Source organism: Chaetura pelagica, unplaced genomic scaffold, assembly GCF_000747805.2.
Source record: "Chaetura pelagica isolate M959 unplaced genomic scaffold, ChaPel_1.0 scaffold273, whole genome shotgun sequence".
In the NCBI taxonomy this organism is placed as follows: domain Eukaryota; kingdom Metazoa; phylum Chordata; class Aves; order Apodiformes; family Apodidae; genus Chaetura; species Chaetura pelagica.
The window spans coordinates 1,295,108-1,309,968 of NW_009952828.1; the positions used below are offsets into that span (position 1 = coordinate 1,295,108).

Consider the following 14,861-nt stretch of genomic DNA (forward strand, 5'->3'; position numbering starts at 1 on the left):
GAAGACCATTCTGGAGAGGAAAGAAGTGTTGATAGGTGAGTCTGGGGGCCGCGGGCTGGTGTGGGAAGAGCTCCTGGGGCTGGGCTGGCTGGGATCCAGGAGAGGGTTGATCTTTGGCAGGGCACTGGGGGAGTGTTGAGCCGAGGATAAGCCAAGCTCTGTGCTAGGGGGGTTTCCAGGGGGCTTCAGGTCTTTGCCAGATGAGTGCAGAGCTGTGCACAAGTTGCTTTTGCTAAGATGAAAAAACAGGATGTCAGTGGGGTGATGTGCTGGGGTACTGGCTGGGCACCACCTGGCCACTTCTAATGGCACAGGGGGGAGAGAGGTGATCTGGGAGGGCCACTTGTCCCAGCCAGAGGGACATCAGAGGTGGGGCAAAGGTGTTGGTGTCTCACCACCAGCTGAAGGCAGCTGGAGACTATGGAACAGCAAACAGGTGTTGTTCTTGTGGTCTTCAGTGGAGCGTGGTGGGTGTCAGCAGGCACTCAATGAGGTTACAGCCTGTGCAGGGATCTCTCTGTGCCTGGGTTGCTTCCTGCAAGTCCATTGTCCACCATGAAGCTGTGGAGTAGATGCCTTCGGGATCTACCTGCCCTTCAGGTCCTACCTACCCTCTGGGTCCTACCAACCCTTCAGCATGGCTGCACTTGGCAACTTGTTGAAGCTTCACATGGTTGTGTTACCCCCTCACCTTCTTTTCCAATTTTCTTAAACCCCAGATTTCAGGAACAGAGGTGCTTGCAAGCTTGCAAACCCAAAACCAAGCTGAAATCCAAACTGTTCCCCCCCCCCCAGATTATCTGCCCCAGGACCGCACTGACGGCCGTGTCACTTCTCTGTCTTGCAGCGGTGATCGTGGGCGGCGTGGTGGGAGCCCTGTTTGCTGCCTTCCTGGTCATGCTGCTCATCTACAGGATGAAGAAGAAGGACGAGGGCAGTTACACGCTGGAGGAGCCCAAGCAAGCCAACGTGACCTACCAGAAGCCCGACAAGCAGGAGGAATTTTACGCGTAGAAGGAGAACCCAGCGTGCCTCGCGCTCCCTCCCCTCTCCAAACTGTCCCTCTTCCTCTGCTCCATCTCTCTCTCTCTCTCTTTCTCTCTTTTTTTTTTGTTTGGATCAGACTGCCAATTGAAAAAAAGCAAAACCCACAACAGCTAAAGGAGAAAACCCACATCTTGAGCACGGCAGAGCTCCACCTGAGAACCGCTGGCCTTGCTGCAGCGGGAGGGACAGGGCAAGGAGCCCACAGCAGCTGGAGGTCACTGGGCTTTTCCCACCAACACAGCAGACTCTGAGATCTGGACACCTTCTACCAGCTCTGGGGCACATGGGGGTTGATTTGGATTTATCTTCCTTTTTTTCCCTCCCCCCTCTTTGGAAAGGAGGGAGGTTTGTTTCCCTCGCTCTTTGTTTTTTACTTTCCTTCTGAACGGGGTCGGTCGCTTTGCAGGAACAACTTTGCTCCCTGCTTCTGTTTGAAGAGAGGCTGCAACTCTCAAATATGCTTTGAACCTTGAAAAAAAAGCACAAGGGGCTGGAATACCTGATGCCCCGGGGTTTGCTCTTGGAAAAGAAGGGAAAAAAAAAAAAGATTACAAACATGGCCAGTAGGCTGGGAACAACCTCTTTAGATCAGCTCTTCGGAGAGCTCGTGGAGCAGCAAGAAGTTGCATTGGGGTATCTCACACTGCTTCCCTCCTGCCACCACCTCCCTTCCCTGCATTGCTGTGCACAGCCAGAGACCTTGAGCCTAGAGAAACAGTGTGTGGCCACCTGCAGGGGTCTGGCTGAGGAGGGACTTTGCCTTCACTGGGTGTTCACTGTGACCAATAAAACTCAGCTTGTGCAGAGTGACCAACAGCGCTGGTTTGGAAACGGAGCGGGATGTTGCTTGGTGGGGAGTTGGCAGGGAGAGGAGCTGGAAGCGGAGAAGCTAAATCCTCCCCCCAGTTCCTCCAGAGGGGATGACAAAGCTCTACCAGGCGTGAGATGCAGTGCAAGGAAAGAAGTGCAAAGTGGAGGCAATCCTGTGTCCCCCCAGGGTCGGGCAGGGGACCCCACTGGCACCCAGAAGGTGAAGAAGACAGAGTGGTGGCTTCCACCCACCAGCCCCAGGCCAGGTTGGCAGCTACATATCTTTTGCAAGACCCAGGATCGATGGTTTGTGTTTCTTTTATTGTTACTTAAACTCCAGTATAACCCCCCAGGGCACCCAGGAACTTGAGAGCAATAGATCCTGGAAATCACCATCACCTACATGCAGGATGCACGTGCAGCTGGTTCCTCTACCCAAGATCCTGATCCAGAGCCCAACCATGCCTTCCAGAAAGGCCAGATATTTTTTTGGAGCAAGCTCTCTGCACAGAAAAGTCAATTAGCTACTGCAATGAGTTGGCTTTTAATTAGCTGCAGTGCTGTTTGCATTGCAGTCAAAGAGCTTTGTTTGCCTGATGGTTGCAAACTCGATGGTGTCCCATGGAGACCTTGGCTTTCATCTTTGAGCAATTTAATCAGGAAAAGGGGGGGGGGGGGGGGGGAGGGAAATATCAGTTGCTTTGACTCTATTGCATCATGAATTAACCTGCACAGACACAGTGACACTTTGTCCCCTTAGGGTGTGAGTGGATGTTGGGATTTATGACCCTGGTGGAGGCTACAAGACAGCAGCACTTCTTTATGTTGGGAAATTCAGAGGCCAAGCATATTTATATATATATATAAATATATATATATACATATATATATCTCACATACATACATACACAGTTATATATGTATATGAAAAGAAACCCCTGTACATTTTCATGGCTCAGCATATGATGGTTGGATGGGCTTTGGTGGTTGGGAAGATGGAAGGTTTGGGCTACACTCCCTTGGGGTGTGCAACATGGGGCAAAATGGTCATTGTTTTGGTTCTTCTAGTTTGGAGAAGATGGACCTGTTGGATGTCTTGGGTGGTAAAAGGCAGATGGTGTAGAGAGAGAATGTGTGTGTTTGTGTGTGTGCCCATCTCTTGCATCTATCCTGATCTTGCAGAGGATGAAGATGCTGTGAAGGGGCAAACACATGCCTGAAGAAGGCTGATGTCAACCTGGCTCCAAGAGTCACTTTCTCTGACCTGCACAAAAGGGACAGTTTGAACTCATGGGTTTTGGGTTTTTTTTGGTCCTGTTGGGACTGCACAGAGGGCCCCAGCTGGTGGGGAGGAGCAGAAATAAAGACTGTTCATGATTTCATGAGCTGGGCATAGCGAGTATCAAGACCATCCAAAATCACCATCTTTTGGAGGAACATGGACTTAATCTTTTGAGCTTGCATTAAAGAAGAACCCTCCCAGCTTAATCTTTAAATGCTGCTTTTCTTAGCTGTTCCCCTAATCTTCTGCCTTCCATTTTTTCCCCCTATTTAATAGTCTGAAGTTTTATAATACAATTTTTTTATTCACTCCAGCTTAACCTCGGCTTGCTCAGCTGGTGTTAAGTTGTAATCCTGGCACTTAAATCCATTACAGTTTCAGAAGTGAGGAAGGCTGCAAGTGGGAGGGCAGGAGGAGACTGGGCAGCAGCAATAAAAAAGTAGGAGCTGACAGCATGCAAGAAAAGGTGAAGGCAATTAAACTGGAAATCAGAATCAACCAGAGTCTTAATTCATTGCCTATCTGCTGCTTCCATGCATTTGTGGCATTGCTCTTTGCCTGGAGAGGGGATCTGAGCTCAAGAAGACTCTCTTTTGGGCCTGGAACCCACCTTTTTCTGGTGATAAATCATGCAGGAGCCTTTTCTGTGGCCTCCTCTCCCCAGGGACACTGGCTTAGTGGTTGGAGTTGAAGCTTGGAATTAAAAAAGCCTTGTCCTCCTGGAGGATGGCTGATCTCCTGCCTCCTTTGGGTGGTGGGATGGAGCTGAATGTGAGCTGTGGGGTTTTTTTGGGAAAGCCCAGATCCAAAAAAAAGGTGAATGTGTGTGTGTGTTGTGGCTTCTGGCCATGCTGGGGGTGGTGGGAGGCAACTGGGAAGCAACTGGTGGGTAGCAGGACACAGCTGCTATCCCCAGTAGGCTCTGCTGCACGGGTGTGCCTCTTGCAACCCTCTGGGGCTGCAGGGGTTCCTGGTGTGATGATGGATGTGGAAGAGGTGAGAAAGCATGGAGGGTAAGTGCAGGGGACACCAAAAGCATCTTTTCTCAGCTGTTGATTTGGCCACAGAGCAAGTTTTTAGGAAAATCCACTCCTGTGGTAGCTGGAGAATCTCCCACACCTTCCCTTTCCAAAGCACCAATCTGGCACCTGGGCCCCCTGCCCAGATCCAGCCCCTCCCCAGCCTTGCAGTGACCTCCTCCATCACCAGCTGTAGGTTCCCAGCTGGGGCAGTGCCCAGATGTGCTCGTCCTTCCAGCTGTGCACCCTGAGGACGTGCTTGGCTCTGTGGGCCTAGGGGAGGGCTTTTCCATGGGCTTTCCCAATTTTTTTTGCTGTGTCTCTGTGTGATGCACCAGAGCTGAAGGCAGAGCTGGCCAGGCCAGCTGGGTGATTCTCAGAGCTGTGATCCCCAGCTGTGAGCAGTGGGCTGAGCTCCTCCCCAGCTGTGCTCCTTGCCCAGCTCTGACCCTGCTGTCATTTGCTGCAGAGAATCTTCATGTAACCAGCAATTCCTGGGCCACATAAATAAAGAAGAAGCAGAAGGAGGGGACCAAAGGGACCAGAAAACATTTTTGAGCCCAGACAGGGGCTGGAAGCAGGAGGATGGGGAGGGCAGGGGATGGAGGTGGCCCTGGCCAGCAGCAGGACCCCCAGGCAGGGTTGGCAGGGCTGGGGGGGGGGGGTTGCCCCTTTTCTCTAAAGTTTTCTTTGATTTTGGAACTTTCAAAACTAAGCAGCAGGACCCTGTGTGGGGAGGGGATCCTGCTGCAGAGCAGGCAATGGCACTGGGCTGGATGTGGGATGTGCTGGTTTCCCTCTTCATTTCCCATTTCCTCTCCAATTTGCCTGGTGGGTGCCAAAGATCCCTGGGCAGGAGCTGCTTTGTTCCACTCAAGCCTTGGCTCCTGCTCCTCAGACTCATAATTCAGAACCATCCAACCCCTGCCACAAGTCACCTCAACAGGCTTTAACAGGAACAAACCCATTAGCTAAATACAAGACTGGATTGTTTTTAAATTCTTTCTCTCTTTTCCCTTCCCCAACCACCCTTTTTTACGATTATAAACATTTCTGGGCTCAGTTTTCTGCGAGGCTCTGGCAGCCCCTGGAAAAGTGACATTGAGTTTTCACCACTGAAAGGGTGATGAGAAGAACCAGCATCTCCTGGGGCACCCAGGGATGGGTCTGTCGTGCGTGTATGTATGTATATATATGTGTATGTAGTGAATATATATGTATATATGTATATACGCGTGTGTGCAAAGCGCGTGTTCCGGGTGAACTCTGCACCTAAGGAGGTTGGAGGAGGGGGGTTTATCCATGTGCTGGACTCACCCAGATCCCCTCCTGGGCCATGGGCTGCAGGATTCAGCTCCCCCCTTCCCTCTTTGCCCTGGATGTGGCTCCAGGTCTGCTAGGGTTAGGGACCAGGAGCCTGTTGGGAAGCTGGGACACCTTGAGGCTCCGTGGTCGCTCTGCTTTGTCCCACCAACCTTGTGCCTGCAGCTCCACCACGTACCCACCCCCAGTCTCTAGAGAGAAATCCAAGTCTGGAGTGTACAAACTTCTTTTGGTTGGGTTGTTTGGTTTTTTTTTACTATTTTAGTTTTATTTAGGGGAAATAGTCACCCCAGGTGGTTTGTTTGTCACCCCACTTTCCAGACAGCTCATCCACCAAAGACCTCACGGGCACCAGTGACTTCACTTGCATAAGTCACCTCTGGTCTGGGTCATGGAATCATTAAGGTTGGAAGGGACCTTAAAGATCATCCAGTTCCAACCCCCCTGCCATGAGCAGGGAACCACTAGACCAGGTTGCACAAAAACCTTGTCCAACCTGGCCTTTAAAAACCTCCAGGGATGGAGGATCATCCTCTGGTCTAAGTCATGAAAATTCAGCTGACAATCAAACCTGACAGAACTGGTGACTTTAGGGAAAAAAAAAAAGAGATAAACCCATTGCAGTTTGATAGAACTACTTTTTAAAAACCACATGCTTCTCCCTCACTTCCACCCACCACCCTGTCTCCAGGATCAATCACCACCCATTGGTTCTTCTGTAAATAAACATGAAACGTTCTTGTATAAATAATAATAATAATAATAAAAAAAAATTAAATAAATCCACTGATAAATGTCCCAAAAGAACATCCCTTTCCAGAAGATTTAAATCAAAGAAAAAGCCCAACAAAATGAGCCCCACTCTGCTTTTTCTTTGGAACTGATTTAAATCCCCAATAGAAGGGTGAAAAAAAATCTTTTAACAATAGAAGAAACAACAAATGTTTGACCTTTCAATGAATATGGAGGGGAAAAAAAAAAAATGCATGTAAATATTTTTAATAAGAAACCTATCTTAAACAGAACCTTTTTTTGTATGTACATAACTCTTTTAGAGTTTAGTACTGAAATTGCTTCATAGTGTCTGTTAAAAAAAAAAAAACAACACAAAAAGAAAATAAAAATGTTTGTTAATTGTTTTTGTTCTTACTCAATGGCCAAAACTTTAAAAAGAATTTAAAAAAAAAGGACTCTAAAAATAATCTTTGCCAATGGATCTAGCACTGTAATGGTACTGTCTATTTTTTTTAATTATTTCTGTGCTGTGCCCATTTATAAAAGGAGAAAAAAAAATGAAAATAAAGTCATTTAAACATTGTCTGCCCAGGGCTTTGCCTGCTTTCTTGCTGCAGACTGTCTGTCCCTGGGGTTTTGTCATGCTGGAGTGTGATGAAGTGAAGGAGAAGATCTCACTTGTTCTTAGGGCTTGATATGGTCAGGCAAGAGATGGTGATTAATTAATGGTCTCCATGGCAACGCTGCAGAGATGCTGGAGAGCTGGCAGCAGCTTGGACCACCCCAGTGTGGTGGTGTCTGGGCTGGAGTATGATGGGGGTGGATGCAGAGAGGGCTGCAAATGAGATTTCTCAGAGCATGAAGAGCCACCAAGAGTTTTGGCTGAGCCACCACGTGCCCAGGACCCACCAGTGTCACCAGCAAGCTGGAGAAGGTGTCCAAGGTGGAGGAGGCAGCCTGGGTGTTGCTGTCCTGCTCTTACAGCTCTCCTTTCCAAAGTGGGTATTCCTGGAAGTGAACGTAGTGAGAGACCTGGCAGCTGTGCTGCTGGTGTCTGTGAGGAGCCACTTGGAAGGATCTAGGCTGCTCCTGTGCTACAGAGGCTGGACCTCAGAATCCCAGAATCCCAGGGGTTGGAAGGGACCTGGAAAGCTCCCCCAGCCCAACCCCCTGCCAGAGCATTCTTGACATTCCCATGGAACCTCCTGGGCTCCAGTTTGCACCCACTGCCCCTTGTCCTGTCACTGGACATCACTGCACAAAGCCTGGCTCTGGCCTCCTGACACTGCCCTGAACAGATTTGTGCCCATGGATGAGGTGGCCCCTCAGTCTCCTCTTCTCCAAGCCCAACAGACCCAGCTCCCTCAGCCTTTCCTCAGCAGGGAGATGTTCCCCTCCCTCCAGCATCTCTGGGGCTCTGCCCTGGGCTCTCTCAAGCAGTTCCCTGTCCTTCTGGAACTGAGGGGCCAGAACTGGACACAACATTCCAGATGTGGCCTCACCAAAGCAGAACAGAGGGGCAGGAGAACCTCCCTGACCCAATAACCACCCCCTTTCTAACCCATCCCAGATGCCATTGGCCTTCTTGGCCACAAGGACACATTGCTGGCTCATCCTCCTGCCCACCAGGACCCCCAGGGCCCTTTCTCCTGCCCTGCTCTCCAGCAGCTCAGCCCCCAGCCTGTACATGGGGTTGTTCTTCCCCAGATGCAAAACTCTGCACTTGCCCTTGTTGAACTCCATCAGGTTTCTCCCTGCCCAACTCTCCAGCCTGTCCAGATCTCTCTGAATGGCAGCACAGCCTTCTGGTGTGTCAGCCACTCCTCCCAGTTTAGTGTCATCCACTGGTGTGGTTTGCAGGGCCTCATGCTGTCCTGAGAGCCAGTCAGGGCCAGAGGCAGACACTGTGGCCCAGGAGGTGCAAATGTCCTCACAGCATCCAGAACCTGAGCAGGTCCCCTGAGGTGCCCAAATCCTATGGGATAACTGGGTGCAATGGGAGGGTGTTGCCAGGGGCTGGCATGCTGGGTGGAGACCTCCTGCACGAGCTGGGGGGACATGCTAGAGAGAAGCAGGCTGGGGGGGATGTGTACCAGCACCAGCAACCCATCCAGGTGCTCAGGTGTTGAAGGATGAAGTCAGGCTCAGTCACCTTCATGGCTTCACCCTCACATGGCACCACCCCAGCCCCAGCTGAGTTTCAGCACAGCCACCCTCTGCTGTACCCCCAGAGAGCTGCAAATCCTTCCCAAGCTTTGCTGCACCCTCCATCAAGTCACTGCTTCCCATCCAGCTGTCAGGGGCTGCTCTGCTCCTCCCTCAGCACAGGGACATGGTGGATCCTCCTGCCTCCCTTTCCCCCCTTGGCAGGCCTGACCCTGCATGGACAGAGTCCTATTTCAGAGCCCCCTGCATTGCTGTAAACAAATAAGACCCACATCCTCATTCCCATCTTTTCCCATCTTTCTGAGGTCCTTCTCCCTCCCATCTCTGGAGTTCAACATCTCCCTCACTGAAGTGTTCCCCCTGTGTTTCTCCCTCACCTTTTGTAGCTTCTTGGATCCTTTCCCCTGCTTTTCAAGGGCAGGAAGTGCTTTAAAAAATAGGAAAAGAATTCAAAATATAACCCCCCCCAGCAGAGAACAACCAGATAAAACTCCTTGTCCTGCTCTGCAGTGCAGGACTGCCTGGTGGGACTGATGGATATCTGGGCATGGCAGACACCAATGGCTCCAGAATTCTGCCTCAGTGTATTTTTTGATCTATTTTAGAGGATTGGAGGCAAAGAGCTGCCTATTCCTGCTCTGTGACAACATTTCCTGAGCATCAGCAGATATTAATAGGCAGTTACCACAGCAGTCAAACACTTCCCATTATTTACCTACTTCAAGACAATTGGCATCTGGGCTGATAAACATTCCTTTGGGATTTGCACATGTCCCTCACATGGTCCCAGCCCTGCTCAGACCTATTTCCTCCCCTCTACAAACCAGGAGCTGTTTTTCTTGAGGTTGCATCCATGCCCGTGATGGGTGGGCAGGACAATTTGCCCTCTGTCCTGTATCCAAGAGGACAGAGAATTCCCTGGGGAGATATTTCCCCCTGTAGAAAAGGTTTAGAAAAAAGTAAATAAATCAGCATTTGTCCAGGACTGCTGGAGCCTGGACATTTGGTGCCTGGATTTGCATTCAATGAGAAATTCTCTTGCTTGACAATCTGTGTTCAATCTAATGAGGAACAAAGCCAATTAAAAATAATGGGGACCCTGTGCTACTGCCTGTAGCAAAACAATAATAAGAAGAAAGGCTAAATCAATTTAAGTGTTCCATTTAGATAAAATCCAAACATTCCAATCTGATTCTGCATTTCTCATTATTATTATTATTATTTTATTTTATTTTAAATCCTCTCTCATCAGTGCTAAGTCATTGGAAATGGAGAACTGGAACAGCTGGTTCTGCTAAAACTCAGACCAAATTTCTTCCCTGCCAAGGACTTGCAGAAGGAAACATGAGCAGCCCCACTCCTCCCACCAGGGCTGGTGTTCCCTGGGATTTCTCTCTGGATTTAGTCCACTGAGTTGCAGGCAGCCTCTGCCTCTTCCACAATGTGAGTTTTGGGGAAAAGATCAGGTCAGAGGTAGAAGCCATCATCATCATCATCTTGCATTATAGGTTAGGGAGCTCCTGCAGATCTGGTCTAAGTAAACTTACCTGGCAAGAGGAACTGCTGGATAATTCTCATCCCACCATGGAAATCATTGACATTCTGCTCAAGGAACAGAGCTGCAGAACTTCAGAAATACTTCAGCAGACTCTGAGTTGGATCCTACCACCACCACCCAGCTGGCTCACATCTCCTAACACAACCTTCCTCCTTTAAACAGCAGGACAGGAGCTTGTTAAAGGAATGTGATGAGTGGTTTCTGCCTGCAAACAGCCCCTGCAGCTACAAATCATTGCATTAAACAGCCAGCAGGATATTTGCACCTGGGGAAGGAGGTTTCTTGCAGGCAATGTTGGGGCTCTGCATTATGCAGGTGGGTGAGGAGGAGACAGGTTCTCTTCCTGACAGAGCTGGTGGCTCCTTGAAGACCCCCCTGGGTGTCATTGCCTGGGAATGGACACACATGGCCCCACTATGTCTCTGCCAGCAGCAGAGGTGAGCTGAGGGCAGGAGGGGCAGCAGGGAGATGGATCCTCCCCACTGCCTGGTCTGGAAAAGTCTCCAACAAAGGAGGGGTTACAGAGGGAGCCTGCTCAGTTTTGAACTGACTGAGGCAACATGAAACAGGAGGTTTTTCTTTATTCCCTCACCTGTATCTTCTACAAACACCTCTGGCTCTGTTGTCTTTTTTTTTTTTGCATGCTGGGAGGTTTATTTGCATTTTACCTGAATTTGGCCTGAGCTAGAGGGCAATTCAAGGTAACTGAATAATGAAAAGGTGCTCATCAGCCAAGGCTGCAGCAAGTCTGTACCCATGGGTCACTGGAGAGGCCATTACAAGTGTCCTGACACCCAGGGGTGCTCTCCAGGTCACTGCAGGGCAGTGATGACCCCAGAGGAGCTGCTGTGGGTGAGGGAGAGGAGGTACTGGGGGAGGACAGGAAGTTAGCTGGCCTGACCCTAAAATCCTAGTGTCTGTGCTTGAACCAGGAGAGTTACTGAGTGTTGGGTGTTCTGTTTGAGCTATTTCTTTAGTTTCCTTTTAAAAAAAGATCAGAGAATCATTTTAGTTGGAAAAGACCTTTAAGATCATCGAGTCCAACAGTTCCCCCAGCCCTGTCAAGGTCACCTCTAACCCAGGTCCCTCAGCACCACATCTACATGGCTCTGAAATCCCTCCAGGGATGGGGACTCCCCCCCTGCCCTGGGCAGCCTGGGCCAGGGCCTGACAGCCCTTCCTAGAGGAAGGGACAGCAGAGCAGGGGCTGGGTTCCAGGGGCAGCTCTGGGATCTCCACCATTTAGACTTCTGAGGGCTTTCAGTGATACTGGTTTGAATTCCATTGAATCATAGAATGGTTTGGGTTAGAGGGACCTTAAAGCTCACCCAGTCCCACCCCCTGCATGGGCAGGGACACCTCCCAGCAGCCCAGGTTGCTCCAAGCCCCATCCAACCTGCCCTTCAACACTGCCAGGGATGGGGCAGCCACAGCTTCCCTGGGCAACCTGGGCCAGGCTCTCACCACCCTCACAGCAAAGAGTTTCTTCAGTAGGAAAGCTGCTGTTTCACACCTCTGAGAGACCTGTGTCCTCTCTTGAAATGAAGGGGGACGTGGACATTGCAAGGAAATACCTGCTCCCCAGCCAGCTCAGATCTCACCTTTTTTTGCTGCCTGTGGGCAAGGGGCAGGGCAGGGGCTGGGGGGGCTGGGGCATCTCCCACCTTTCCAGCCCTAGGACGTTGCTCCCAATAAATCAATCCCTGCAACAGAGGGACGGGCAAAAGGCCAGTTCCTTTTTCCTATTTAATGCATTAAAAAGAAAGCCAGGGGTTGCCTTTATACCACCCTGCCCCTTTAAAAGGAAAACTGTTTCCTCACCTCCATCAGCCTGGAAGACAAAAGCAGATGGTGTTGCAAGAAGGAGAAGGAAAGCTTTTAGCATCCTTTATGCTGCCTCACCAGGCACTCAGCAGTGACAATTAGTGAGCAGGTAATGAAGACAGAGCAAAAACACTGTGCTGCTTGTGGAGAAGAAAAGAAAAGGAATGGCTTGCTTTTTTTCTCCCCCCCTCTCCCTCCCCAAGTAGATCAGGGCAAACAAACAACTTCTTTAATAATGAAACCTGCCTTGATGTGCCCAGGATAGGATGTGTCCTGCTGGGAAGAGCTGGTCAGCTGATAACAGGCAGTTTTGCTTTATCACCAGCTCCAAATGGCAGAGATTCTCTCCCATGCTTAATGTCCTGGTGGCTGCCAGATCAAACGACTTACAGAGAGATTTAGTGGGGAAAGAAATGTGTTTCATGCTTCTCCTTTCCTCATCATCATCCTTTGCTCACCTCAGAGCCCCTCGACTGTGCTGGGATGTGATTTTTGTCCTTCCTTGAGGAGAGGACAGAGCAGAAATGCAACTGCAGAGGTGTCCAGGATGGGAAGGGGAACACACAGAAGGTTGGAGGTTTGATTTTATTTTGCACTGGAACAGCTGATTCATTTTGATTTGATGACACACAAATTGTCTTGGTAGCCAGGAAATAATATGGTTTGATATCTGTGGGACCCAAGGGCTGGAGATGGGCACTGTGGGGTGCAGGGGTGGGAGGTGGACTTTGCCAAGCTGTGGTGTCATGTTGTGGTGACCTGCCAGGCCTGGGGTCTTTCCCCAAGCTCCTTTCCAGGTGGGTGAGGAAATATGGAGAAGAGGGAAACCACAACACCGAGGTAACCCTGGACAGAGGGATTTGTCATCTGGTGCCCAGGGAGGTTTTACATCTGCCCTCTGAAGCCTGGGGGAACAGGAGCAAAGAATCACAGACTCACAGCACGTCAGGGGTTGGAAGGGACCTCCAAAGATCACCCAGCCCAACCCCTCTGCCAGAGCAGGACCAAAACCAGGGCAGGTCACTCAGAAAGGCATCCAGACAGGGCTGGAAAGTCTCCAGAGAAGGAGACTCCACAGCCTCTCTGGGCAGCCTGGCCCAGGGCTCTGTCACCCTCACAGCAAATCCCCTAAAGCTGCAGCTGTTGCAAGAAAAAAGAGAAAACTCCTGGTTCCTGCTAAATTGTAGGCAGTTTTTAAGGGGCAATAAAAACAAAACCTGGGAGCTTGTGCCTGGTTTGGGCAGGATCCTGCTGCTCAAGCCCCCTTTGGACATCTCTACAAGTCTGCAGGCTCTTTGTCCTTTACTGGAGCCCTGGATCTTTTGCTTGGAGAAAAATCTGGGGATGAAAATTCAGGTGAAAGGACCAATTGTGGCTGGCAGAGGGGAGGAGAGACCATGGGGGCTCAGGCTGGCCAGGGAGGAGGGTAATTGAGGGGGAGGTGATGAGTAGAAGTTTCTGGCTGACAGAGAAGATGGTTATTTAGTGGGAATTGATCCCCTGAGGTTTTTGCTGGATAGAGAAGAACCTGCAGGAGGAGCCTCATGGGCAGGTTCTCTTCTCTTTCAGGCTTCATAGTAAGTTCCTTTTTTTAACTTTCAGTCCATCTTCCCCAGAAAACTCTTCTATTTGTTATTTCAGATGTCTGATTAAAGAGCTGCTCTTTGAGGATGCTGAATGACTGAGGGGGAGCAGAGACTTTCTCCAACCCATGGGGACCCCTGGGGGGTGTCACAAGGAGGTGCCAGCTCGGAGTCCTCCTGCCTGGGGCTTATCTGCTGTTTCAGAAAAACCCACCATTGTCAGTGGCCTCAGCCAAGAGGTTGGGCTGGATCATCTTCTTATGGAAAAGGTCACCTCTGGGTGCTTCTCCAGGTCTGACACTTCGTTCTGCTCCATCAGAGTGTGACTCTCAGCCTTGCCAGGCAGCTCAGAGCACTGTAGCTGTGTTTTCTGACAGCAGGAGCACAGAAAAGACCACCCATTTTCCTAGAGTTCTCGTGGATAAATCCTCTGGTCAAACCAGAGAAAGGAAAATCTTGTGGCTGGGACTTTCATAGCCTTTTCCTCCTGTGTGAGCAGCCTAATCAGGCTGGTCACCAGTCACCAGTGGGGTCCCACAGGGCTCCATCCCAGTCCCAGGCTCTTCAACATCTTCATCAATGTCTTGGATGCTGGACTCAAAGGAACTCTCTCTAATCATGTTTGCTGATGAGGCAAATCTGGGAGGAGCTGGTGAGTCCCTGGAGGGCAGGCAGGCCCTGCAGAGAGACCTGGACAGGTTGGAGAGATGAGGGGTCACCAACCACATGGAGTTTAATGAGGGCAAGTGCTGGATTCTGCACCCGGGAAGGGGCAGCCCTGGTGGTCAGAGCAGCCTGGATGGGATGATTTGTGAGGTCACTTGGGTTGTTCAGCCTGGAGAAGAGGAGGCTGAGGGGTGACCTCATTGCAGGCTGTGGTTCCTCCCCAGGGGAACAGATGGGGCAGGGCCTGATCTCCTCACTGCTGTGACTAGGGACAGGGCTGGGGGAAAAGGCAGAAGCTGAATAAAAAAAAAAGGTTGGATATCAGGAAAAGGTTTTTCACCCAGAGGGTGGTTGAGCACTGGAACCAGCTCCCCAGGCAGTGGTCCCAGCACCAAACCTGCTTGAGCTCAAGAAGCCTTTGGATAATGTTCTCAGGCACAGGGGGTGATTCTTGGGGTGCCCTACACAGGGACAGGAGTTGGACTCAATGATCCTGATGGGTTCCTTCCAGCTCAGCATCTTCTGTGATTCTATGATTCCTTCCCCTCCTCCCAGCTGGGATGCCTCCAAGCCTTGTCTCCCAATCTACCTTTGGATGGGGTGAGATGTCAGGGCTGTGGGTCCTGGAGCTGGCAGAGTCAGGACAAGGAACCCCAGGCCCTGTGATCAGTGTTGTCATGAGATGCACCAAGGACACACAACCAGGCTCACCAGGGCTGAGACCAGCCCAAGCTTTGGCTATTGAGGAGTGAGATGTTTGTTTTATGAAGTCCCCTTTGTGGAGAAGAGAGATGGGCATTTCAGGAGTGTGTCTGAGAGACAGGGGGGCTCCCCAGACCTGTGTCAGG

At 50.5% G+C, this 14,861-nt stretch overlaps 1 protein-coding gene across 1 annotated transcript in view; it reads left to right on the forward strand.

Moving 5' to 3' along the window:
* Positions 1 to 1,014, forward strand: part of SDC3 (syndecan 3) — a 5,179-nt gene extending 4,165 nt beyond the window's left edge. Inside the window, exon 5 of the mRNA XM_009995166.1 lies at positions 848 to 1,014. Within this exon, the coding sequence (XP_009993468.1) occupies positions 848 to 1,014 (167 nt within the window). The remainder of the gene's footprint in view (positions 1 to 847) is intronic.
* The last annotated feature ends 13,847 nt before the right edge of the window (positions 1,015 to 14,861 follow it).